Source organism: Petaurus breviceps, unplaced genomic scaffold (assembly GCF_028583685.1).
Source record: "Petaurus breviceps papuanus isolate PSGF00001 unplaced genomic scaffold, PetGlider_PUasm1.0 186, whole genome shotgun sequence".
NCBI lineage: Eukaryota > Metazoa > Chordata > Mammalia > Diprotodontia > Petauridae > Petaurus > Petaurus breviceps.
In genome coordinates this window covers 17,206,658-17,234,430 of record NW_027185798.1, presented here as the reverse complement: position 1 = coordinate 17,234,430, position 27,773 = coordinate 17,206,658, and the positions used below count along the sequence as shown (strand labels likewise).

General features: G+C 47.0%; 1 protein-coding gene across 3 annotated transcripts in view; it reads left to right on the top strand.

The window, feature by feature from the left end:
• RAP1GAP2 (RAP1 GTPase activating protein 2) overlaps window positions 1-27,773 on the top strand; it is a 253,579-nt gene that overhangs the window by 181,586 nt on the left and 44,220 nt on the right. For all 3 annotated transcript variants that reach the window (XR_011168643.1, XM_069089621.1, XM_069089622.1), the window contains 8 exons: window positions 6,055-6,090; window positions 12,031-12,075; window positions 13,972-14,004; window positions 14,728-14,937; window positions 17,454-17,557; window positions 20,082-20,160; window positions 21,725-21,778; window positions 25,376-25,459. Coding sequence is in view for 2 of the 3 variants with exons in the window: in XM_069089621.1 (XP_068945722.1) it covers window positions 6,055-6,090; window positions 12,031-12,075; window positions 13,972-14,004; window positions 14,728-14,937; window positions 17,454-17,557; window positions 20,082-20,160; window positions 21,725-21,778; window positions 25,376-25,459 (645 nt within the window). In the remaining variant the exon portion in view is untranslated. The remainder of the gene's footprint in view (window positions 1-6,054; window positions 6,091-12,030; window positions 12,076-13,971; window positions 14,005-14,727; window positions 14,938-17,453; window positions 17,558-20,081; window positions 20,161-21,724; window positions 21,779-25,375; window positions 25,460-27,773) is intronic.

The following is a 27,773-nucleotide window of genomic DNA, read 5'->3' as shown; positions in this document are numbered from 1 at the left end:
TGTCACGGTATGGTGGGAGGACCTGACCTTGGACACTGGCTCTGTCATGGTATGGTGGGAGGACCTGACTTTGAACACTGGCTCTGTAACTTCATGCTTCCTTGACCTTGTGAATGTCAACTCCTCCCCCTCCTCCACTTCAGCCTCTTTCTCTGTAAAATAAAAGGCACCAACTAGATAGTCCTTAAACTCCTTTCCAGTTATAATATTCTTTGATTCTATTCATCAATTTGACCCAAACTGCATCCATCATTTTCTTCCCCAAAGCCAGGAGGCAAATAATTATAGCAATAACTATTATTATATTAATAATAGTATTTAAGGTTTACAAAATTCTTTATAAATATTGTTTTATTCTCATAGCAACCTTGGGAGGTATGTACCTTTGTTATACCTACTTAAGAGATGGGGAAACTGAGGCAGATAGCAGTTTAAGTGACTTGCCCAGGGTCACACAGCTAGTAAATATCTGAGGCTGGATTTGAACTCAGGAATATGAGCCCTCCCTATTCCGATCTGGGCACGGTATCCACTGTACAACCTCACTGCCCCTAATGGGGGCACAACAAGATGGGTAGGTAGGTAGATAGATAGATAGATAGACAGACAGACAGACAGACAGACAGACAGACAGATAGATACATAGATAAATAGATGCATTAGGTTTAGGGTTACTTAGTACTTGTTTTGATAAGTACATTCATTAAGAAATTTGTCAGATCAAGGACTATGGAAAGCCTAAAGAGAAAGGTAGCTATTCCCCTTGGGAATCAATCGATTGAGGCTTCCTGGAGGAGGTAACCTTGAAATGGAAGAATGAGAAAGAAAGAATAATAATAGTTTGTGCTGATCTTCCTTGAAATTGCTTTTCTCACCACAACCAAGGTGAGGCATGCAATAGAAATTTTCCTCTTTTCTCATGGAGGCCCAGAGAGGTTAATTAACTCTCCCGTGATCCCCCAGCTAGGGAGTGTTAGGAGGTTCATCTTCCTTCGGTTACCCCCAGCCAGGTGCCCCCTCTGATCTAGGCTGGCAGGTTTCCTGGCTGTTCTCTGCATACATCAAGTTTATCCCCACCTTTGGGTCCTCTGCCAAGCACAGAGGACCGTGCTCAGTAAATATTTGATTGATTTATTAAGTCAGGAATATGTAGCTGCTTCATTTAGTTTGGTTTTTTAATGGATGGGGTTAGCTTATAAATGAATGGTTCAATCCCAAGGGGAATTCCCAGCCATTGTGGGTTCTTGAGCAGGCAAGTGACTGGGTAACAGGAATGTTTTAGAAGATAGATCAGGCAGTGGTGGGAACTGTGTATAGGATGGACCAAAGTGGGAAAAGAAGATAAGGGTAATCAGTAATCACTTATTAAGCACCTACTGTGTGCTGGGGAAAATATGCAGCCTGAGGACCATAGGACTTTCCATATGACTTGCAGCTGAAACTGCCCCCATGTGTTGTCTCCCATATTAGAATATGAGTTCCTGAGGATAGGGACTAATTTGGTTGTATCTTCATATCCTTCGTGCTCAGCCTGGTATATAGTAAGTGCTTAATAAATGCTTGTTGTTTGAGAAGGCTGCTTACTAAAGCTCTCTCTATTGTCTTATTCCCCCTAATGAAGTGTGAACTACATCAAGGCTGGGGCTAAGAGCTCAGGATGGTGCTTAATAACTTGTTGGCTTGGGTTGGATTAGATGGAGCCGCCAAGAGAGTCAACAATTGGACAGTGAGCGCCTGGGAAGAAGTTCCAAAGACCACTCCCCCTGCCCTCTTTTCCCCACCTGGCTTCCCTGAAAGAAGCAAAGGCTGTCTTTCTCCCATGAAGAAGAGTCTAGCGATGGTCCCCCCACCTCCCAAGGACGCACACCTGGAATTTGTTTTTCATCAGTGGAAGGAAGGGATGGCTCGTGGGGATTAATGGAGCGATTTATGCTCCTCCAGCTTGTTAATGTTGGCTCTTGTTACTATCAGACTTTAAGGTTTACAAAGCACTTCCCGTCTTACAATGGAGAAAGTGGAGCCAAGTCCTTCATCTAGGGTGCCATGGCTGGTGTCTGCCAAGACCTCTGATCCCAGGCCTTCTGACCCAGGCTCTAGGGCAGGCCAGTGCCCACTCTCTCTTACAGCCTTGGGTCTGTCTTGTGTTTACTCTGGATCTATTTATTCTGCATAGACAAATACTTACAGGTTGTTTTCCTTGTAGAAGGTAAATGCCTCAAAGGCAAGAGTTACTTTTTTTTGTCTTTGTATCCCCAGTGCCTAGCATAGTGCCTGGCACATAGTAGGTGCTGAATAAATACTGGTTGATTAATCTAGTCCAAGCCCCTCATTTTATACCTGGCACACAGTAGGTGCTTAATAAATTCTTATGGGTTGGTTGGTTGATCTAGTCCAAGCCCCTTATTTTATACCTGGCCCATAGTAGGTGCTTAATAAATTCTTAATTGGTTGGTTGATTGATCTAGTCCAAGCCCCTCATGTTATACTTGGCAATTGATCTAGTCCCTTATTTTACAGACAAGAAAGCAGAGTCCCCAGTAGGTTAAATGACTTTTACAAGGTCACCCAGGTGGTAATTAGGATCCTCTATTCAGAGCTAGAAGGGATATCAGAGGCCACCAAGCCCTGCCCTCACGTTACAGGTGAGGAAACTGAAGCAGAAGTGATTTACCTGAGATGTCCCAGGCAGTCAGTGTAGAGCCAGGACTGGAACCCAGGGCTCTAAATTCCGCCCTCTTTCTGTCTTTCACTCTCCTGCCACCCCATGGTGGTGCCTCCAACCCCGGCAGGGCTCAGCTTGGACTCAAGGACTCTCATTTTAAGCTCAGGGTTCTTACCTTTCCATCAATCAGAACATGCAGCATGAACCTATGACCTTGGCCTGATCAGCTTGCTGCTCTGGTCTGCCAAGCTCTCCCCCCCGGGACCCCCGGCCACCCTCACCTCCATTGAGAATCATGCCTACCCATGCTTTCAAATCTGGTGTTCTTCTTCAGGGCAGGGGCAGCTATATGGGCAGCCCAAGCTAGATGCCATTTTGTCTTCTTTTGTTGGTGACACCATGAGATGAGTAGGCCATGGGGATCTCTTGAAGTAGTGGGAAATCGAGGCACATTATGTGTTCCCCCATTCAGAAGGTCAATGGTGACAGCCTGGCCTGCTCCCTATAGGACTCCATGTTTTGAGTATCTTTCTCCCCAATTCTCTGTATCTTCCTCCTCAAGAAGCACTGTGGTGTTATCGAGTTAGCATAAGGAAAACCTGGGTTCAAGTTCTGCCTTCATAGTCTGTTGTAGTACAGGGGCAGCTAGGGGGTACAGTGGGTAGAACACTGGGCTTGGAATTAGGAAGACTCATCTTCAAGAGTTCAAATCTGGCCTCAGCTACTTCCTAACTGGGTGACCCTGGGCAAGTTACATAGCCCCGTTTGCCTCAGTTTCCTCATCTTTAAAATGATCTGGAGAAGGAAAATAGCAAACCACTCTAGGATTTCTGCCAAGGAAACCCCCCAAATGGGGTCACCAGTCAGATGCAACTACAATGATTAATGTCGTCTCCCCCTCCCTGTCTACGAGTTCCATGAGGCAGGGAGTGAGTCTTATTTAAATTTCATCTCCCTATGGGAAGCCCTTAAGAAATGATCATTTTGGTAGTTTGGGTGGGACTAGGATTCCATGAGATTCTAAGTCACTCCCAAGTCTACAATCCAGGCTTTCCTTCCATAGGCTGGCTTTACCTTTAAGAAGGACAAGCCTAGTTTCTTAAGGCTGGGAAGGGAGTTAAACAGAAACACTGATTCCCAGGCTATGATTTTGTATGTCAAGCTTGAGTTCTGGGCAATTATTTCATGGTTGACTTGTCAAGTTGCTAAAGTGGTGATTGCAGTGAGGAAAACTGGCAGCGGGTCCCCTCCCAGGCGGCAACGGCTGTTGCTAATAATAAGTTAGACAGCTCAGTAAGAGAGTTACTGTGTTATGTTCCTGTTTGGAAAACCAGTCTGGTGTCCTGGCTTTCCCGGCCACCAAAAGCAGGGGAGGGGATACCTCCTCCTCCCATCTCAAGGAGACCTCACTCAATGCCCCGTCATCCTAGACCAGGGCTGGCTAGCTGGGGGCTGCCCGTGCGGCCTTTACCCGATCAGGATTTGTCTGGGTCCCAGTGGCAGAATCTCCCACCCCAAGCCATACGCTTACTCACTCTGCTTCTGAATGGAAAATGAGGCGCGTTCTTATGGGAAAACAGTAAATGCCTGCTTGGAAAGCCAACTGAGTCACGAAGAAATTGCCGCAGGCCCAGCCGAGGCTGCCTTGTTAACTTTGGCACTGGGGACCGGCCATCTGCTTCTAGATCGTGGCCTTTGTGGATTTTGAGAGGCAGCCTGCCATAAAGGAGAGAATGTGAGCTTGGACTCAGGGAGACCTGAGGCTGTTCATAGGGGAAGCACTTCATTTTGTCTGGGCCTCAACACCCTCATCTATAAAATTGGAGGAGGGGCTGACTGGGGTTCTTGCTAAGGCATCTCCCATGCATGGAGTGAGGGCAAGGGTAGGTTCTCTAATAGAGAGCATCTCTGGAATGGAAAGGGAGCTTGGAGGTCAGAGAATAGGCACTATTTATATGGTGCTTGAAGACTTGCAGAGATAATCTATGTTATCTCAGTCCTCACACCTGTAAGTCAGATGCTATTTTTTTAACAAGTGGAGAAACTTGGGCTGGAAAAGGTCAGATGACTTTTCTGGGAGGGGGAGGTCACCTGGCTAGTAAGTGGCTGAACTTGAACTCAGGTCTTCCTGACTCCACTGCATTCTACCCACCATGCCACCCCTGCTAGGGCATAACTCTGACGAAGTAAAGGACCTCAGAAGTCACCTAGTCCACTACCATCCGTTTAGGAAACTGAGGTCCACAGAGGGTCACATAGGTAGTGTTAGAGGTGAGATCTGAACTCAGATCCTTAGACTCAAAGGTCAGTGATCTATCAACTGTACCATGGTGCTTCCTTCTCCCAAACCAGATTCCCTTCCCTTTCCACCCTCCAGAAAGTCATTAATCTATCAACATCTGTCTAGTGCACACTACTGATAATGGAGTGTAAACTTCTAGAGGGCAGGACCTGTTTCTGCTTTTGTCTTTCTATCCTCGGGTCTAGCTCAGTGACTAATTGAACATAGTAGGGCAATAAGTACTTGAAGAGTGTTGTTGATTGACTGAATGATTGTGCCTATGATTGCAGGAAAAGCTTAATTAATGGTTTGGCCCATCCTTTGAGCCAAAGCACCTTCTTTACCCTGTACTATATAGTAGGTGCCTAATAAATGCTTATTGAGTGATTGAATGAATGAGCCTTTGATTTGCAGGAAGAGCTCAGTGTCTTAGCTCATCTTATAAGGGAGGGGGTATATCCATACCTGGAGGGGACAGGAGGCCTCTGGCTTGATTGTCCCCAAAGCTCCCTACTTCCCCATTTCCTTGCTGTCTTCCCCTGGACATCACAAAGGTAGCACCAGGGATGTCTGGGACAATTCCCAGCAACCCTTCAAGAAGGGAAGAAGCTGATTTGGGGTTTTCCATATGGGTGAGACCCCCAAATAGTATATGACCTCACTTCCCCCAACCCCCTGGCCCTGTTGTTGAGCTAAACCTTTGCCCATGCTAGCTGTCCTCACGCAGGCTTTCTCCCAGCAGGTTGGGCTAATGGCCTTGGCTCCCTGAGACAGCTTGGAGCCTTACTGCGGTCATCTGCCCCCAAAGAGATCACTGGCCAGCCCAGAATGAGCTTGCTGCCCAGAGCTCTGGCCCCCTGGGAGTCTCCCCCTCCCCAGCTCTGTCTTAGGACTGGCCAATACCATCAACTCTTTGGGGTTTTTTTCTAAGGTCTTTGAGCCCAGTAAAGACAAAATCTAATTATCCTTTCTCATGTTTCAAATTAATTCCATCTCTGTCCAGCATCTGCCGCTCCATGCTCCCGGAGGGAGGAGAAAAGATTTTCTTAGACAGTTTTACTGACCTCTCTGTCTCTCTCCCTTTTCTCCCCTCCCCTCTTTTGTCTTACAGTCTGCGGAATTCTTCGAGATGCTGGAGAAGATGCAAGTAAGTGTCCCAGTCATGGGCTTGCCCCCCTTGACCCCCATTAGAATATCAGCTCCCTGGGCACAGAGATGGCTTTTTTTGGCACTTGTATTTGGTACTTGTATGGTATAAAGCACCTGTGGATACTTGATTGATGGGGACGCTGGACCCCAGAGCAGAGAGACTTTTGATGGTTGGACAGCATTAACATGGTATCCCCCAGTATTGGGAAGTTCACCAGTGGGCCCCCTAGTGGTGGGTTATGTGGGTCCAGGCTGCTTTTAACCCTACCATCCAGCAGCTTCCATACTTATTGGAAATCAGGGTGACTTAGCAGGTAAAAGGCTGGACTTGGGGTTACTGGGTCTTGATGGAGGAATCAGATCCTAGCTTTAGAACTGGAAGGACCTTAGAGATCTTCCAGTCCAATCCATCCAAAATGATGCAGGTAGTAAGAGTTGGAGTGGGATTCGAATCCAGGTCCCCTGACTCCACATCAGGGAGACTTGGGTTCAAATCCTACCTTGGACACTTACTTGCTTTGTGACCCAGGGCAAGTAAGTCACTTTACCTCTTCTATCTCAGTTTCCTCATCTATAAAATAAGAAAAATACCCCTTTCTTACAGAGCTGTGGGAATCAGATGAGATGTGTAAAGCATTTTGAAAACTTTAAGTTGCTATATAAACATTTCTTATAAGTATTATGCTGGGATAGCTAGGGAAGATTCCTCTTTAATTCCATGTCCCAGGACACATTCATTCTTCACTGAGGAATGAAAAAGAAGCCTCTCTGCTAAAGGCATGATGATCTTTTGGTCCGAAAGGCTCAAAATCTAAGAATGTCACAGCTATAAGTGACCCTACAGAACCTCTTGTCCAACCTCCTCATTTCACAGAGGAGGAAACTGAGGCCTGTGGTCATGCAGGAAGCAGCATAGTATTGTATAAGGAGCCCTGACTTCGGAGCCAGAAGGCCTGTGTTCAAATCCAACCTCTGACTCTTGCTACCTGAAGGCACTTGGATTTTCTGGGCCTTCTGTTCAAGAAACAGCCAAATGGGGGAGTTGATTGACCTAGGCATTATCTAGGATCCCTTATAACTGTTGCAGAGAATATAGGATAAGACGGCCTCTCAGGATCTCTCCAGCTCTTAAGTCATGATGCTAGTCCATGGCAAAGTTTGGCCTACTAGTCATGTCTTCCTAACTTCCAAGTTGGAAGCTAGAGGAAAAAAAACATATAATTAATAATAATAATAGTATCCAGTATTTATGTAGTAATTACTAAGTACCAGGCACCGTGTTAATTGCTTTACAATTATTATCTCATTTGATCTTCACAATAACCCTGAGAAGAAGGTGCTATTATTATCCCTATTTTACAGATGAGGAAACTGGGGCAAAAAGTGGTCAAGTGACTTGCTCATGGTCACACAACTAGTAAGTGTCAGAGGCCAGATTTGAACTCAGGTCTTCCTGACTCCAGGCACGGTGCTCTAATCACATATGAAACATCCCTGCCCTTGAGTTTACAATTCACTGGAGAGATAAGATTTAAGAACATGACCCATCTCTCGAGAACAATACAGGAAACCATAACGAAATTAATAATAATAGTAATGATGATGATCAAAAGAGACAGTGTAGCTTAGAAGGCAGAGACTTGGGCTCAGAGAAGAAAGTCTTGAATTCCAGTCCCATTTCTGATGTGGCCCTGGGCACAGCTCTGAGAAGAGGCATTGCAGAGCCTGTGCTGGTTTGAATTATCAGAGGGAGCTCCTTCCACTAAGGACATGATCAGTCTGGCCCACTTTGCAGCTCTCTAAAGTTGGCAGAGATTTCTTTCATTGGTTGCTCACAGGGAGCCTGTGAAGCAGATACTTCAGGGGGTATCATCCCCATTTCACACATAAGGAAACTAAATAAGGCAAAAGGCCATTCTGAGTGCGAGATTCTGTTTGGATTCTGTTATTCTGGAGAAGTGAAAGTTTGCTTTGAGAGGGAGGTTGGAGCTGAAAGGAAGGGCAGGGTTTGGATTGGCTTGGGGGTGCGGTGATATGCCATTGCCTTTGCCTACTCAGAAGGTCCAAGGGGTTGTGACTAACACAAGGCAAGGGGGACCAGCTCTTGACTCAGTCTGCTTCTTTACCTGCATGGGACAACAGCTCTGGTTCTGACACCACCACCAAGCAGGCCTGTGCTGGGCTGGAAGGCCTCTTCAGACTCAAAGCAGCACACTGGGGAGGAGGGGTTCTTCCACACATTCTTTGCCAATATCAAAGGAAGAGGTAGCCTTCTGATTGCCTTGTCTGAGGCCGCTCAGCTTGGTGAAGTGACTGGAGTGATAGAGGCACTTTATTTTCTGTATCTCAGTTTCCTCAGCTGTAAAATGAAGGGGGTGGCCTAGAAGACCTCCAAGGACCCTTCCAGTTCTCAATCTATGATCCTATGAGCCTCCCTCCCTCTAGTTACTCCCTCCCCCCTCCCCCCCACACACACACCTGCAGAGCTACTTGTGAACCCCAGTGAGTGGAAACTCAAGCACAGTGATGCCTGGCACCATTGGGCAGTGAGCTGTTGTCCCTCATCATGGAAACACTCACTGAGCGTCTCAGATCTGAAAGTGCTGGGAGGGAAGTACAGAGGAGAGTAACACCCCTCTGGCCTCGGGGACCTCGGTCTCATAGGAGGCACTTATTACAATACAGGAGAGAAGGTGGATGTAGGGAAAGAATCAGAGAGGGATGGGCAGTTGGTCTGGCATGGGAAGAGATCGCTTCCTCCGTGGACTTCCAGGAGCCCAGGCTGGCAGGGAGAGGAGGAGTGAGCATCCATTTGGGAATGTGCCGCACCCACAATCTAAAGGTTAAAGTTGTGTTTGTTCTCTGTCATGGCACATGAATAAACACATTAATGGACAGAAGAACATTTATTAAAGGAATACTCCCGTACCATCACAGTACTAGGTACTGAGGATTCTGATACAAAAGCAAGACCGACCCTGCCCTCAAGGAGTTTGCATTCTCCTAGGGTGAGACACACATGGGGAGGTGGTTTTCATTATGGTCTTTGAAGGCCCAGGGGTGATGAGTGTAACCCAAATGTATCTGGATTCAGAAATAAACACACTACTGAATTTTAGTCACCCTCACTGGTGTACAACATAGAGTTACAGGGAAAAAAAGACCTGGAATCATTTTTAAAAGTCCGGACCTTCCCCAGGGCAGCTAGGTGGCACAGAGAATAGAGCACTGGGCTTGGATTCAGGAAGACATCTTCCTGAGGTCAAATCTGGCCTCAGACACTTAAAGCTGTGTGACCTTGGCCAAGTCACTTTACCTGGTTTGCCTCAGTTTCCTCATCTGTAAAACTATCTGGAGAAGGAAATAGCAAAGCACTCCAGTATCTCTGCCATGAAAACCTCAAATGGGGTCACACACACTGAGTCAGACACACTGAAATGACTGAACAATAAAAGATCTTCTCCATCTCCAGTGTTAGTCAGTCCACGGTGGTGGCTGGTGATGCTTATAGTGAATCTCAAGGGCCAGCATGTTCCTTTCTCATCAAAGAAGGATTTGGGGACATAGAGAGGTACTCAAGGACCCAGAGAACAGACTGATGCATTTTAGAAATCTTTTCAGTGAGGGCCACAACAAAAAGGGCTGCTGATTACTAATCTGCCTGATCACAAAATCCAACTAACCAAAGCCTCTTAATCCCCAAGCATTCCAGGAAATCAGGGTCTTATAGTAACTAAAAAGTGGCCCCTTTCCACTTCATGATTAATGTGGAGCTCTAGGAACAAAGAGCCGAGATTTAGGGCTGAAAGGGGCTTTGGAGGGCATCAAGCACGACTCCCTCATGTTACAGATGGAAAAATGAATCACACAGAAATTAAAAGGCTTGTCCAGATTCACCCAGTTAGCATATGAGGAGGGATCTGAATCCAAGTCTCCTTCATTCCAATTGTAGAGGCTTAGCGACCATGCCTGGGTGGGGACCAGAAGCCAGCTCAGTTTCTGGGGTCACACCTACTACAGACCCCACTTGACACTTTCTTGGTTACCCATCCCTCCCCCTGCCCTGGTGTTGCCATGGCCCTGCAGACAGAGAGCAGGCATCACCCTGGGGCGGTTCCCCCAATAGACTCTGGCTGCTTCCTAACAGTCCTCTCCCATTGCTGCAAGGGGTGCAGGGGAGGGGGGGTGAGGGCGGCAGCCCTGTTGGGAAAAGGTCTAGTTACAGAGAACACTGCTCCCCACTGCTCTCTGCTAATCTAGGCCAATGTAGAGGTGGTCTGGAACATTTCATTCTCTTAAATTGAGAACTGGAAGAAGCCTTAGGAAACATTGAGTACAACCCCCTTTTTTATAGTGATGGAAGCCTAGGCCAGAAAATGGTAGGGGCTTTTGTTAGATTACAAGCTCCTCAAGGGCAGGGACTGTCTTTTACCTCTCTAACCCTAGTGCTTGGCACAGTGACTGGCACATAGTAGGAACTTAATAAATGTTCACTGATTGGTTGATTAACTTGCCCCCCAATCACACAGGTGGTACTTTAGCAAGAAGGGAGATTTGAACTCAGATCCAGAGGCAGTGCGATAACATGAAATGGAGGCTGGTTTTGGAATCAGAGGAGCTGAGTTCAAATACTAGCTCTGCCACTTGCTACCTGTCTGGCCTTGGGCCAGTCCGTTTCACTGAGCCTCAGTTTCTTCACCTGTAAATGGGGATAATAATAAGTCTTCCCAGGGTTGTGGTGAAGGTCAAACGTCAGCAGGTATATGGAGCCCTTAGCAAACCTTAAAGTTCTATATAAATTTTCTCTGGACCTTAGTTTCCTCATCTGGAGAGAGGACTGGCGGAGATGGCTTCTCCCATCTGGCTCTAGGTCTGTGGGCTCTGGTTCTGCGATGGAATGACCCCTGAGGTCCCTTCCAGTTCCCATCCTGTGACCCCCCAGATTTTACAGAGGAGGATAGAGCCCTGAGACTTGCTCAGGCACACAGCTATTTTACAGCACTCTGACAAGGCTCCGAATGCCAAGTCTGGGACCCTTTCCACTGTACTTTATTACTGCTCCCAAGAATCATCAGAGAGCTCAGGTTCATGATTCACTGGGGGAGCAAGCAGAAGCTTATTCTTTTTAATAAGCAGAAAATCTGAAAATGACCCAAGCAGAGGCACCTAGGAAAAATAATTCCCTCCTTCTGCAGAAGGAGATGGGGATTTTCAAAGTGGTTTTGTGTCTGTTAGCTCACTTGGTTCCTACATCAGCCCTAGGAGGTGAGGGGGGAAGGAGTTATTTATCCCTGTTACAAGGGAAACAATAAGTGCTCAGTGGGGAAAAAAAATACTGGGTTTGTAGCTAGACGACCAATGTTTGAATCCCGACTGCCGTTGACTGACTGTGTGACCTTGGACAAGTCACTGCAAATCTCTGAACTTCAGCTTCACTCTCTCCCAAAAGAAGGGGCTGGGCTGGATGACCTCCAAATCTAAGATCCCAAGGTCATACATACAACTAGCCAGTGACAGCTAGAATTCTAATCCAGCTGACCCAACTCCCAGCCTTTGTCCTCTAGCACAGGGACTGACCTAGTTGGTGCTGAATTCATTGGCTTAAATTGATTAGATGACTGGGCTGCTCAGTTTGGGTCCCCAAATAAAGATTTAGCTCTTGGATACCGGCTGCCAGAGGGACATGGAGGGATGACTCTCCCCCACCCTCATCACCTCTCAAAACAAAACTTTTTTTTAATGAAATTAATTATACTTTCTTTTAATATTTATTTGAAAAATTTTGGATTCCCAATTCTCTCTATCCCTTCAGTCCCTTTCCCAGCCTTTGAGAAGGCAAGCAATATGCTATCAATTATACATGGGAAGTCATCATGTATGATGTTAGCCATCAATAACAAACCAAGGGATGGTTCTGATGTTTTCTTTATCATTCCAGGGCATCAAGCTGGAGGAGCAAAAACCAGGACCCCAGAAAAACAAGGTGAGCTAAGTGGGGAAGGTGACATCAGTATGGGGCCGTGGGGGGCTGAGATTGGAGGCAGTGGAGAATGATCTTCTCAACTGGGTGGCAGAGGGATGTAAGTCTCAGCAGGCATAACAGAGCATTTGAGCTCTGACTGATGGGAAGTCAGGACCTCGTTGTACAATTTTCCATCTCCACCCTGCTTGGCCTTTAGACTTTCAGCAAGAGCCATTTAAGTGACTGACCTTGTCAATCTGGTGCATTACTGAGCAGCTGAGTGGGGGTGATGGTGGCAAAGTGTGGGCTTGACATGGCTCTAGGGACCAGAGGGCAAATTGGAAACTGAGGCTGTGGCAGCTGGCATCTCGTTTCTCTTGGACCAGGCAACCTCTTTCCATCTCGTCCCCACTTCTTGGTACCCGAGATCAGACATCTCCCAGCTACAAAGAACAAATTCTCATTTCTAGGGGTAGAGAGGCAGGTCCTTACTCTGGGAGTCAGCCCGTGTCTGGGAGGTTTTGTAGGAGTCTGGTTCAGCTGCTATCTAATGGGTGTAGGATTTGCTCCTGCTACAGCTTCCTGGGGTGATTACTCAACAGAGACTGGGCTTCAACTCCTCCCTCCCCCTTCAGGGTGCTCCATTCATCCCCAGTCTGTAGATATATTTCCATTCTAGAGGGCATAGAGTCAGCTACCATCTACAGGAAGCTAGAGCAGCTAGGTGGGACAATGGATAGAGTACTGGGTGGGGAGTCAGGAAGATCTGAGTTCAAATCCAGCCTCTGAAACTTACTAGCTATATTTTTTAGCAACTATACCAAAAGTCAGGGCCTAGGCCTCATTTCCTGCAGAGAGAAGGCTAATTGCATCCCAATGACAAAGCCATGAAGAGTTATAAACTTATGTAAAGGTCATTCCTGGCCAAGTCACTTAACCTCTGTCTCCGTTTCTCCAACTATAAAAAGGGGAATCATTGACTAGCTCGCACCTCCCAGGGTGGTTGTAAGAATCAAATAAGGTAAACAACAGTAATAGTGCCTGGTTTGTAGCAAGTACTATATAAATGTTAGCTATTGTTATTATTATTTAACTCGTGACAGTAGAAGCAAGAAAATATAAGGAATTTGGGCTCAGGTTCCCCTTAGGCTTTTCAGGTGTCTGCCCATTAGAGTATGAGTCAGACAACAAACACCCATTGCTGTGCTCACTCCCTTCTGCCCCCTCCTGACCTGCCCCAAAGTACAGAACTTGGACCTTTTGGGCCCTTTGCTTCTGGTATCCTCTCTTGCCAGGCCATGCACAGGGCAACTGGTGAATTGTAGTCATAAAGAAATAAAGGTCTCATGTATCTCAAAATATTCATGGTAGCAAAAAAAAAAGCAAAGGAAAGGAAAAAATACTAGTGTGTGACCATTGACCAGTGAGTGCATGAACAAATTGTGGCACATTAACATAGTTGGGAATCACTGTGCCACAAGAAAGTGATGTATGTGAAGAATTCAGAGAATTCTTAGAAGAGCTTTATGAACTGATACTCAGTGAAGTAGGCAGAGAACAAGAGAATGATGTAAAATGACTCCAGTCATGTAATAAAAGAGAACCATAAGGCTAAGCTGAATGCTGGGTCATTGGAACTACCACTGATGGCCCTGAGAAGAGTTGAAGAAATGGTCCTTCTGCCTCTACCTAAAGAAGGTGTCAGCCATCTCTGAGGATGGTTGATTTGGCTTCACTGTTTTTCTTTGGGAAAGGGAAGGCTCACTAGGTCAAAAGGAGTTCTACCTAGAAATGGCTATGATGTAAAAACAAACAATATCAATAAAATTTTAAAATTAAAAAAATAATTATAGGCACAAGGAGATCTTTCCTGTTCCATCAGGGGATAACAGCCGTGACTTCTGATTTGTCTTTTAGGATGACTACATCCCGTATCCCAGCATTGATGAGGTGGGTATGAACCTCTTTACTAGTTAAATTCCACATTGTGCTAGAGAGCATCATCGGGGATGATGGAAGGAGAGAAAAGTCATCCCTGCCAAAGGTTCTATGAGAAGGGTGGTCTCCATGCAAAGTACCTTGGGACTAAGAGTTGGGAAACCTGGATTTTAGTCCTGTTTCTATCACTGACACACCCTGGGACCTTTGGTCCATCACTTTATGGATCTCAGTTTCCTTATTTGTAAAATGGGATTGATAGCCCATTCCTTGAATCATTCTGAGGATAGCCTGGGCAGTTGAATCTAGAAAGTTCTCACTCTTTTCTGGCACAAATGCCCCATCCCTAGTCCTTGGGGCAGTGAAAATAGCACTAATTTAGTAGCTATAGGACCTGAGTTCAAATCCTGACCTTGCCACTTACTGTGTGACCTTGGGCAGTCATTTAAACTCTCTGGGCCTCAGTTTCCTAACCTGTAAAAAAAGGCTGCAGAGTTCCCTTCCAACTCTAGACCTATGTTCCTATGCTTCCAAGTCACTTAAAGTCTCTGGACCTTGTTTTCTCTATCTGTAAGATGAGAGGATTAGACTAGCTGGCTACTGAGGCCCTTCACGCTCTGAGTCTATGAAACCTACCATGTTTGTCCTCTGGCCTTCAGACACTACTCCTGAAGCCCTTCTATTGCAATAGGGCATCCAGAGGGAACTAATATGGGACTTCCCCATTGCTTCCAGATTGTGGAAAAAGGAGGCCCTTACCCACTGGTCATCCTGCCCCAGTTTGGGGGCTACTGGATCGAAGACCCAGAAAACATCGGCACCCCGACGTCGTCTGACAGCAGCATCTTTGAGGAGGAGGAGGAAAACCTCAGCCCTGGCATGTTTGGCTACAGGCTGGAGTGCAAGGGTGAAGCTCGGGCGTACAGGAAGCATTTCCTAGGGAAGGTGAGCAGGGGGGACCGGGCCACAGGCCTGGGGGAGAAACCCTGTCTCCCTGCAGGCAGCTTGCTTGGGACGCTCTTCCTGGCTTCCTGCCCTAGACCCTTCTTCTTCTTCTTCCCATCCTCACTTCCTCTCCTTCCAATCTCTTTCTCCTCCTCCTTTTCCTCCTCTTCTTCCTTTTCCCAGTCTCCTTCTCTGTCTCCTCTCTTAGAAGTCTCCAAGGTTGTGGCTGGTAAACAGGGGTGAGCTCAAACTAGCTTCCAAGAGCTGACTTAAATTTTCACTGTGACAATTTATGCCCACCTCGGAAATCCCCAAAGGCTACAAATTGGGGTTCGGTTTTTGTTTTGTTGATGATCTAGATTTCAGATTAAATTTTAAAATGTGTACTACTATCCATTGCCCCCATACCTGCTCAGGAAGCTGGTTATTAAACATTTACCATAATCCCCTGCCCCTCAGGGAGTTGGTTGTTAAACATTTGCCAGCATTCCCCCATGTTCCCTCAGGGAGCTGGTTATTAAACATTTACCAGCATACTACAAATGTTGACACTCAGTCCTCCAAAGAGTAGTGACTCACCCTCCATATAGGGAGAAGTCAGGGTTCGTGTTTATGTCTCTGTCCCTGTCATTGCTGGAATAGGTTACAGAGAAGTAATTTGATTGGATGATCAACCTAAGGAAAAAGATCCTTTAGAAGGTAGCAGGATCAAGAAAAAAAAATTTTTTTAATTCTTTAAAAGGTTATAAAAACAAATGGGAAAAAAGAAAAGAAAAGGGAAATTACCTGGATGATTGAGTGTGTGGGGCTTGTGGGACTGTCTGTACCTCGGCTTCTTGCCTTCACTCTGGTGTTGGGGAGCTGACTGCCCAGGGAAGCCCCCTTCCCTCAGATCTCACTGGTGTGGTGTCCAAGGACAGGGCCAGCCCCGATTCCTTTTGTTAATCAGCTGTTATTGCGGGATCACAGGAGCTCAGAGTTGGAAGAGACCACAGGTTACTGAATCTTCCTGGGTCTCAGTTTCTCTCTCTGAAAATTACCAGATGGCCTCTGAAGTCCCATCTTGCTCTCAATCTATGACTCTAGGAAGTTAGGTGTGGCCACAGTGGCCAACTTTCGCACCATTTTGTTTTTAAAGTGAGGCTTCTGAACTGGGTCTTGGAGTCAGCAGAGGGTGTCTCATGGCCAGGGCAAGTCAGGTCCCCTGACTGAGCCTTAGTTTCCAAGGTCTGGAGAAAGGGGCCTAGGATGTCGAGAGACCTGGAGACTCTACCAGGAGAGGATGAGCTGAAGGACTGAGGACATTTAGCCTGGAAAAGATCAGACTTGGGGGGTACATGAGAGGGCCTTTCATCTGTCTGTAAGGAGACGCTCCACATCTCCTGCTGAGCCCCAGGATACAGAGTGCGGGGTGGAAAGAGGGAGACTTCAGCCCCATGTGAGAACCGACACGGGTCAGTGGAAAGCATCCTGAATTAGGAGTCAGGACCTGGCGTTAAAATCTGTGATCCCAAGGAGAGACTCCTGAGAAAGAAGAGTAGAATAAGCCATGTTGGAAGGTGGGATGGTATCAGGGCTCTTAGAGAGGGGAGTCCTGGGTAAGTTGGGGGCCTCACACCTACAGCCTCCAGGTCCCCCCATCTCTGAGGGGCTGTGACCCCTCATCTATAACATGGGGTAACAAACGCCTCACCATACTACCTACCTTGCATTAGACGTCAGAGGGTTGTTTTTCATCACCAGAGCAATCCACATGTATGCACCCCTTTTGTGTGTCTTCCCCTTTCTGATTAGGGTCCTTTCAGCACCATTAACAGCAATCTGTGTACAGATTTGCCCATCAAAACAGCACCCAGACCTGGCAACCCTTTGATAGCATCTCTTTAAATACTTTCTGTAATCCAGACTTACCTGCCCATTCCTGCCATCTTCTACCCTCCCTTTTTTATGCAGAAAACATTTGTTTACATAAAGTAATCATATGTATAAATATTCAAATATATTAACCAAACTAAGAAAGCTATCAGCTTTGTCTTGATGGTTAGATTTTGAAAAAAGTTGAAAAATATAGTGTTATATACAATCCATTATTTTAACGACACCAGATATTTTTTAAAATATCAAGAAAAAAGTCAAGAAAATGTTAAGTTTAGGTAAACAAAGTAGAATTTTTAAAAGTCTGCATAAGAATATGAACTTAATTTTTAAAGAAATCTTTTATAAGCACTAGCTATAGGATCAGATGCTTTTTAAAGACGTAAACTTTAAGGAATTAATGAGATTTAATCAAAGCAAGAAATTAAGAGACTAAATTACTTTTCATCTCCAACACACACACACACACACACACACACATCTCTAGCCATAAAACCTAGGCTTCTTAGCTCTTCCCATTCCTTTGAGGGCACTCAGCTCCTGCCTGAGACTTTGGTGTGCAAATGAGGGATGGGCAGGCCGCCCCAGGTTCCTCTGCCCCTCCACTCCCCTCACTCTTAATGTATTTTTTCTGCTTCTAGGATCATTTAAATTTTTATTGTACTGCCAGCAGTCTGGGAAACTTGATTCTGTCCATCAAGTGTGAAGAGGCTGAAGGCATTGAGTACCTTCGAATCATCCTCAGGTGAGAACCCAGATACTGCCGGGGCCTAGTGTGGGCCCTAGGAGTGCTCTTTTAAGCAGACCAGGGGATACAGTTCTGGAGGTGGTGCAGACGCGTTCATCCTGTGTCTTCTTGCTGAGATGTAGAAGATTGGACTGGTTACATCCTTGGGCCATCCTGAAGGGCCAGCCCCTTCATCTGGAGCAACCACGGGCTCTGTGCTTCCTCTGGCATATTTTTCAGTCTAGAACAATGAGTTTTATTCTCTGGGTTTGATCATACATAGGCACTGATGGGACCAAGGTCCTGGGATTTTATGATCCCCAGGAAAGAATCAGAGAAAAAAAATTTCTGCTGATCTACCATCAGACCACACCTTTAAACCCAATCAGTCAATCAATCACTCACCTAATCAATCAAATATTTATTGAGAGGCTGCTCAGTGTATTTGGAATTGGGAAGACCTGGGTTCAAATCCCACCTCAGACACTTTCTAGCTGTGTGACTCTAGTTAAGTCACAGAGCCTGTCTGTGCCTCAATTTCCTCATCTGCCAAAGGGAGTAGGAGTTGGATTAGATGTCCCCTAAGACCTCATGCAGCTACATATTTGTGAACCTGTGAAACACTTACTGTTAGCCAGACACTGTGCCAGGAGCCTGTGTGACATTTGGACGTCTTTGAGCGGCAGCACGGCATAGCAGATAGGACCCCGGTTTAAGGCCTAGTGGGCCTCTGATTTGCTAGCAGTGTGATGACTTTAACATCTTGAAACCTCAGTTTGCTTGTCTGTGAAATGGGCATAACTATACCTGCCTCTTGAGGCTAAAATGAGATAATGTGTGGAAAGCCTTCTGCAAGCTTGAATGTACTAGATAAATGCTTTTGCTGTTGTTGACCCCATTTGGGGTTTTCTTGGCAAAGATACTAGAGTGGTTTGCCATTTCCTTCTCCAGATCATTTTACATATGGGGAAACCGAGGCAAACAGGGTTAAGTGACTTGCCCAGGGTCACACAGCTAGTAAGTGTCTGAGGTCAAGTTTGAACTCAGGTCCTCCTAACTCCCCCACCGGGACTCTGTGCACTATGGCGCCACCTAGCTGCCCATATAAATGCTATTAGCAAGCACTTTATCTGAAATGGGGTAATGTTCCCAATGGCATTTCTTGGGGTGTCTTTCCAAGCCTAGGGCAAATAGAAGGGGCATGGGTCTCCTCCATCCTGCCTTTGCCCCAACAAGAGGTGTGGGGGCAAGCAAAGGAAATGCACCCAAGTGATCCTGAGTGAGTCACTGACCTCTCGGGGCCCAAGGTTCCTCAACCTTGAGATGAGGGTTGGGAACTTGATGGCCTTTGAGGACCCTTCCAGCTCTAAAGTGACGCCCCATGTGGCGAATGGCACTGAGATCCCAACGGCAGTCTGCTGGGGGCCTCCAGGTCTCATGCCCAAGCCATGATGCTGATGTGACCATCCAGACCTCCTTTACAAAAACCCCACGCAGATGAGCTTGAAGGGTCCACTCAATGTGGGTTTCAAGGAAAGCTGTGCATCGCTCCTCTGAGACCTGTAAAGAGACTTTACATATATGCAGGGCACTGGGTCTCCAAAGGGGTCCTTTGGTGGGATTCGGTCTTAAACATAATAATCACCCCCTTCTTGCTTTAATTTATAGTAGAGAAAGCAGTACACTGAGAATCAGATCCTGGTCCTGGCTCTGTTATTCACTTACATGACCCTAAACTAATCACCTCTCTCTGGGGCCTCAGTTTCCCTATTGTAAAATGAGGGGGAGTTCCTGACAGCCCTTCCAATTCTACTGTCCTGCTCCTCTGGCCAGCCTTGCATGTCAAAACTGGCCCTGTTCTGTAGCTCTGTAAAAGCCTCCAGATACTGGGTTTGCTCAAAGGCGGGGTACACCTGGATACCCAGACTTGCCCAACAGATGGATATGAGGGAAGTTGTTTGCATTATGGAATGATTCATCCCACAGGGATTCTTTAAATAGCCCGCTCCCCGAAGCATTTATAGTAGGATTCATAGGATTATAAATCATAGATCTAGGACTGAAAGGGAAGACAGAGAACATAATGATCCAGTCCCTTCATTTTACAGAAGGGGAAACTGAGGCCTGGGGAGATCACACAGCTAATGAGCAAATTTGATGTATAAAAATCTGTGGTTAAAATCTAAATGTTGCTTTTCATTTGGTTCATTCATGTCTGATTCTCCATGACCCCATCTGGGGTTTTCTTGGGAAAGGTATGGGAGGGGTTTGCCATTTCCTTCTCCAGCTCATTTTACTGAGGCAAACAGGGTAAAGTGACCTGCCCAGTGTCACACAGCTAGTAAGTATCCAAGGCTGGATTTGAATTCAGGAAGATGAGTCTTCCTAATTGTAAGCACAGTTCTGTATGTACCACCTAGCTGCCCCAAAGACAAATACATCCAGGATCTAAAATTAGGTGCTCTTCTCTCTCCTCCTGCCCCTGAACTCCACAGTCACCGCAGAGATCCTTGTGTCTCACTGTGTGGTCACCTTCCCTTAGGTCCAAAGTGAAAACGGTTCACGAGCGGATTCCCCTGGCTGGACTGAGCAAACTCCCCAGCATCCCTCAAATTGCAAAGGTAAACCAAGAACAAAAGCCAAACTCTCTAGGAAACCTTGGCTGCTCTGGGGGGAGGGCCGCCTAGTTGTGGGGTTCGGACCCATCAGAACCTTATGGTGGGGTTGTCCTCTTTAGTGGGTAACACGTGCCTGCCATGGGCGCCACCAAAGTTCTGGCCAGAGTTCTGCTGATACCTGCCTTCATGACTCTGAGGGCCAGAGCTATAACGAGGGTGGGGCGATAAGGGCTTTGTCCCTAGGACACCGAATTTGAAGGGTGCTATTTAAAGGGCACTGACAGCACTTTTGGCCCATTAGCAGCATAGAAACAAAAAAGATTAATTCCTAGATAGTCAGAATAATTAGCTAAGATAGAAAACTACTAGTTGACAGGCTGGGTGAGGTGGTCCCAACCATCTGGTTGATATTGCTGTTGCCTGCTTTACAGAGTAGTGCTCACATTGTACAATGTAATGTATTTTTCCCCTACTCTGTCCTGCTTCTAGACCAGACCTTCCCCCAGCAGCAGGCTCATGGCAATAATTCTGAGTCTCTGCTTCTCCCCCCTAATCCCCAAATAGAGCACCATTTGGACTGCTTGCCCGGGGACAAAATTCCTGGTTATAGATCTGGTCAATGGACTTGGGTCTAGGTAACAATAGAGGGCCATTCCAGACTCACAGCCATAGGGTCAGGGTAAAAAGGCCAGCCTCTCAGCCCCCCCCCCCCCAGTGTGCTTGGTATATGTATAGACTTGCCTTAAGCTGGCCTTGCTCTGCAGCTCCGTGTATGGGACATATTCTGGGGACCATGATGAGTTAGATCTTGTTGGAGTGGAGAATTTGTCAAGGGGAAAATGAGAGATAAGGTTGGGAAATAGTAAGGATGTCTGTCCTTGCCATCAAGTTACCCTTTACCTGAGGTCCCTGCCTCCGAGATCCCATCAATGCCCGAGTCAGAAGTAAATGCTGTGTCTGCTTCCCCTTTCCTGGGCTCCAGTGGAGAGGTACCATTGGAGATCTGGGGAAAGGGCAGAGGATGAGCTCAGGCCTAAGGAACAAGGCCTATGGTTGGGAGAATCACAGTGCTTCCCTGGATAACAGCAGATTTCTCTCTTCTTTTCATCTCTAGATAAGCTCCCCCTCTCCTCCCTCCCGCATTCAGCCTCTGGCCCCCTGCAGAATTTTCTAACAGGCTCTGTGTATTCCTAATGTCACTCTTCCTGAATAAAGTCATCTAGGGAGTTGCTTGCTGAAAGATGGTGGCCATGGAATGATCTGGGTTGTGAGAGTCAAAAGCCATGGATTTTAGGAAGGGAATAGAGGGCATGTGAGTGGGTGGGTGGAAACAGAAGGCCTGGGGTGGGGGATACCTAACAGGCCTCCTTTCCTCACCAAGTAATTTTGAAATTGGAGAAGAGCTCCTTTTGCAGATTCCAGATACTGGGAAGGATTATTCCATGATCATTTGGGAAATGAACTCTTTCTCTCAGAGAAAAAAGAAATGTGTGTGTGTGTGTGTGTGTGTGTGTGTGTGTGTGTGTGTGTGTTTTGGTCACTGAAGCATGAGCTTTTTTCTCTGCAGGCTTTCTGTGATGATGCTGTGGGACTGAAATTCAATCCCGTACTGTACCCCAAGGTAAGAATACCCAAGACAACACCTTCCATGCCCATGAAGCCCTACCTGGAAGTATCTCCTCTTTCCTCCAGGAATACATGCCCCAGAAATAGTTCTAATGATCGGAGGTCACGACCACATACTGGGCAGAAACTTTCCACCCCAGCCTAGGAAGGTTTTCTTCATCTTGCTCTTGTTCATTGTGATTTTTTTTTCTTGGTGGTGGGGAGGGGGCCAGACCTGAAACTTCACTGGTCTTGGTAACTCCCAGTGAGAAAAAGCCTTCTAGCAGTTCAGGTCAGCACCTCGTCTGCCACTTCTAGTCTTTGGAGAGCTGCCTCGGGCACTGAGTTGGCCAGGGACACACAGGCAGAGGCAAGACTTGGGCCCAGATTGTCCTAATTCTGAAGCTGGCCTTCTGTCCTTTATGCCATTATCCCTTTCTTTATTGTGATAACCATTAAGAGTCATCTTGGTCCTTCTTGCTTGTACTGCTGGTCTGTGAATAGCCCAGCTTCAGGTCCCAGATCTCCATCTTGTCTGAATGGATCACTTCCCATGGTGGCCAATGCCAGGGGAAAGGAGAGTAGCATGCCATCTCATAGGCTGCCACAGCTGGAAGGAGAGGGACCCTTGTAATCAGGTAGTCTAGTGACCCTCAGAGGGTATTTCACAATACACCAGAGGGCTCCAGGCTTCTCAAGGAGTGCCCTGAGCTGCATGGAGCTTAGCATCACATGCAAACGAATCTCCAACCATCCTGTAGCCTTCTGAAATTTGTCACAGTGAAGAGTAATACCAGGATGGGAGCAAAAAAAAATTTGAAAACTACCAATCTTGTCCAACCCCTTCACCTTATAGAAGGGGAAGCCGAGTCCCAGAGAGGGGAAGTTATTGGCCCAAAGTCACCCACTGAAGTGAGTGGTGGAAGATTCTGGATTAGAACCCAGAACTCCAGACTCCCAGTTCAGTATTCTTTCCGCTACACCATGCTATCTTCAAAGATCAGGTATTGGAGTGAGGGCAACAGGAAAGCCAGGCGCTGATGATCCCAGATGGCACAAACAGCATTCAGCTTGATATCCTGAAATGAACTGCTGCTTGGGTAGATAAACAGTAGCCCCTGCCTACCTCCCAACCTGCTCCCCCACACCCCTGCTGCACCCTCAGGGTGGCCATCAGGGCTGGGCATCACGGTAGTATTTCACATGGCGTATGAAACAGTTTTTTTTAATTGTAGTCCAGGAAATGACTTCAGGGTGCCAGTGCTGATGTGGGTCTCTGGTCTCCAACCCTTCCTCGAACTCCAGCTAATAAACCAGAGGCCAGTTAATACATGAGGATGTTAGTTGGTTCCCTTAGGACGTGGCCTGTTCTTGACCTCAATTCAGGTCTGGGTGAAAACAACAAAAGCAATTAAAAAAAACAAACAAACCCATGAGCCTCAGCTACAGGCCAAGCAGACCAGGCTAATTAGATGTGGACCAGGAATTATCTCAGGGGAAAACAAAAACCCACCGCAGCCATCCCCATCTAGAAACCTGCCAGCCTTGGGTGAGAGCTGAGCTTTCCAGGCTCCAGCCAAGCCCCGACACACCCAGAAGTGCTCCAGGTTCTATCAGGTCAGGGTCTGTGGGGAGCATGCAGAACCAGAGGACCAGTAAGTAGCAGCATTTGGTGCAAATGAGATCTGCCCAACCCTGGCAGGTAGAGCTAAGCAGCTAGGGAAGGGACTGGTGTTTCAATGAAGGAACCAGGACTTACAAGTCTAAAGGAGTGGGGCTGTGACCGCTCATCTGCCAGGCAGTGGCTTCATGCCCTGGGGAGCAAATCAGAGCAGGTCTCCAGAGCCCGGCAGCCTCAGCTCCTTGGCTAACTCTCTCAGCTGGGTCTCTGCTCAGTGTCACTGACTACACACATACACAAGCACTTTCTTTTTGTCCAGACCTAGGATTTCACTGATATGAGGGAGATCTTGGCAAAGAAGTTCCCTCTATCAATACATGTCAGCACCAACTCTGTAAGACAAAAATCACAGAGCTACACAGTGCACAGAGAGGCTCAGGGACCTGCTGAGGGTCATCCAGCCAAGATGTGTCAGAGGCAAGACTTGAACCCAGGTCTGTCTGGCTCTAAGCCCAGCTCCTTATCCCCTGTGGCATGCTGGCATGAGATTGATCCATAGACAGATGGCTGGCTGGCTGGCTGGCTGGCTGGCTGGCTGGCTGGATGGATGGATGGATAGATAGGCAGATAGATTAATGGGTGGATGAATAGATGGAAAGGTAAGATAGACTCATAGATAAACAGAGGGAAACAGGTATCATGGCACAGTGGAAGTTTACAAATCCTACCTCTGATGTTTGGACAAGCCCTCCACCTCCTTGTGACTCAGTTTACCCATCTGTAAAATGAAGTGGTTGGACTAGATGGCCTCCAAGGCCCTTTCTAGTTCAAGATATGTGATTTGATATAAGTTAATCAACCAACAGATGGTTATTGAGAGCTTACCATGTGCCAGGTGCTGTGCCATTGCTGAGGAGACCAAAATCAAGATCAAATGGTCCTTGCCCTGAAGGCCCTTACATTCTAGAGGGGTCTGGGGAGGGGCAGGAATCTAGGGAGATAAGCAGACAAGAGAATCTCCCTAATTTAGAGCTGGCTGTTCTTTGGCTGGGGGCTGGACCGAAGCATGCCTTTGGGTTCTCAGAAAAGAAAGGCTTTCTAAACAAATCAGTGGTGGGATCAAGGTCAGAGGATTGGTGAGTGGATGCTGGTTCTGAGCACGTTGGCAGCCCCCGGAGGAGACAGTGAAGCTGGTGACCTTGCACATCCCTTTTTCTCTCAAATCAAAGTCAATTGCACGTCATGTCATCATCTCCCTGATGCCATGGTCCTCTTTGGGAGAGAAAGACAAACCACACAGCCCCTGTGTGTACATCAGCTCACTCATGTGCTGATTCCAAACTGTAGCTAGAATCATCTTGGGGATCGAGCCAGTCCTATCACTTTGGGTCAGATTCAAACAGCTCCTGGGGGATTCTGCCAGTTGGGCCCCAGTTTCCTCCCCTGGTTTGGACCAGAGGATCTCTAGGACGCTCCCTATTCTAATTTCTAGAGTTCTCTCATTCTCTTCTTGGTTTCCCAATCATACCCAACACAAGGACACTTGGAAACAGGGGCAGTGTGGCATAGTGGATAGAGACTTGGACTGAGAAAGACCTAGCTTCCAATCTTACTTCAGATCCTTACTAGTTGTGTGACCCCAAGTAAGTCCCCTATCCTGTGTGCCTCAGTTCTCTCGTCTCTAAAATGACAGGGTAGGACTGACCTCTAAGATCCCTTCCCACTCTAAATGATCCTATAATCTGGATTTGAAGAAAACAGCTAAGACACTTGGGATCTCAATGACCAAGTGTCCAGTCCAGGAACAGCTCCCCCTCTCACCGTGTCTTTATCCAGACACGTCGCCTTGACTAGTTTATATATAGACCCATTTCCCCCATGTGGAATCTTCCTTCCATCGACAGGACTTTGTTTCAGAGACGACCCTGACCCCACCTTCCCCATTCCCAACATGGCTATCAGCCTGACTCCTTTCATCTCCCTCTTCTCCAGGCTTCCCAAATGATTGTGTCCTATGATGAGCATGAAGTCAACAACACGTTCAAGTTTGGTGTCATTTATCAGAAAGCCCGACAGGTAAGCTAGGGGTTGTGGATTAGTCAACACAATCCCAGTGGGGCCTCATTGTATCAAGTCCTATGAAGTCAACAGGTATTCACTACTGGGCTGGGCATTGTGCCAAGTTCTGGAGGATACAAGAAAGGCAAAAACCTAGTCCTGCGTTCCAGGGGTGCCTATTCTACTGGGGGAGACAACATGAAAATAACCATGTGTCTACAAGATACAAACAGGGTAATCTAGTCAGACTGATGATCTCAGAGAGAGGGCACTAGTAATGGCAGGAGAGGGGAACTGGGGAAAGACTCCTACAGAAGATGGAATTTCAGCTGCCCAGCCAATGCAAATGCAGAGTCAGAAGATGGCGGGTCCTATGTGAGGTGCGGCACCCATCCTTTCCACCTGACCTTTCCAGCCTCATTTCCCTCTCTTCTCTTTCATGCATACTATGTTCAGGCCAAACTGGCAGATTGGCAGTTCCCAATCCCACTCTGTGCTTTCCCACATGTGTGATTTATGGGTCTGAAATACGCTGCCTCTTTTGGCCTCACCTATGGAAAATCTTTCTTGTCAAAGTTCAGCTCCACTCCCTCTATGGAACCCCCTCAGATCTGCCCCCACTCCTGGTGTCGCCCTCCTCGAATTTCTCGAGGGTGTTTTTGTCTTGCCCTCTCTTTGTCCCCATCCCAATCTCCCTGGTACCATAACTGTTTATGTATTTGCCTTGTCCACTCAGCTACTTGAACACTTTGAACCTGGGGACAAAGCTACTTTCCATCCTTCCATGCCCAGCATGGATGTGCAGAGGACTCTTGGACTGCACATTTAGAGCTAGAAGGTACCCATCTTGTCCAATGTCTTCATTTTACAGATGAGGAAACTGAGACCCAAGGAAAGGAAAGGACTTAGGATCAAAGATTGAGCAAGGAAGGGACCTCAGAGGCTATGGAGTCTAACCCATTCTTTTTTTATAGATTAGAAAGTGAAATTTGCCACATTAAAACAGCTCCTGTGGGATTCTGCCAATTGGACCTCAGTTTCCTCACCTGATTTGGACCAGAGGATCTCTAGGGGCCCTTCCTACTCTAAATTCTATAGATCTCTGCTTCTGTACTTGGTTTCGCCATTTTACCCAACACAAAGATACTTGGAAACAGAGGCAGTGTGGTGTAGTGGAGAGGGGACTCATGAAAAAGGACTTGGTCAAGAGGACTTATTAGAAGCAGGATTTGAACCCCGGTTCTCTGATAACAGAATCATTGCTTTTGTCCATAGTACCAAGTAGGTGCTTAGTAAGTCATCATTGAATTGAACTGAATTCTACGCAGAGCCTAAGAGAGCCTGCCCTGTGTTTTTACTTCTTAAACACTCCTCCCATAAAGGTCACATTCAAAGTGTGGACAAGATACCAAAAAGAGGCCAGCCTGTCTCTGCAATGCTAATAGCGCCTGGGCCCCAGGTGGGATCCCTATAGGAGCCATTAAGTTTAAATAGAGGAAACAGCAGCTGTTCCCTGGGCCACTTTGGACTCCCTAGCTCTGCTCAGCCATCTGATCGTGCTGTGTGAACCATGGAACCAGAGGGAAATTGGGTTCCAGAGTGTGGATGAGTCAGCATGAGCCCCCTCCCCCTACTCTAGCAGACACAGGCCTTCCCAGGCAAAAACAAACTTCCTCCTCTTACAGCCCTCTTCACAGTCTGGTAAAAGTAGGGAAAATGGGGAACTGGGACTCAGGAGAGTCGTGCATTCAAATCCTGCTTCTGCCAATTGCCTCCTCTGTGACCCCTTGGCGAGTGGCTGGCCCTCTCTGAACCTCAGGCTGCTCGTCTGTAAAATGGGGGTGATAGCAGCAGCGTCTACCTCCCAGGTTTGTTGTGAGGATCTGATGAATTCCAGCATAGCTGACTGGACACCAGCCTTTAAGGCTTGCTATGGGCTGGCCATCCATGACCTCATGGGAGCCTCACAGTCTGGGATTGGGTTTAGAGAGTTCCTGGGGGGCTCTGAGAGGGTGAGTTGCCCAGGGTCACCCAGCCAGCATATGGCACAGGCAGGTGGGACATGAACCCAGATCTTCCTGATGCCAAGGCCAGTTACTAAACCGCAAGTGCCTCTCCTGGCGTAGGGACTAACAGGTCTAAAAACATCTCCCGTGATTCATAGTAGTATAGTTGTTCAAATACATGTATGTCTTTTTCTCCATTGGATTGTGCTCCTTGAGGGCAGGGCTTGGATCTGCTTCATCTTTCTCTATCCCATAGGGTTTTTCAACTCAGTAAATGTGGAAGGGAGGGAGGGAGAAGGGAGGAAAAGAGGAAAAAAGGAAGGAAG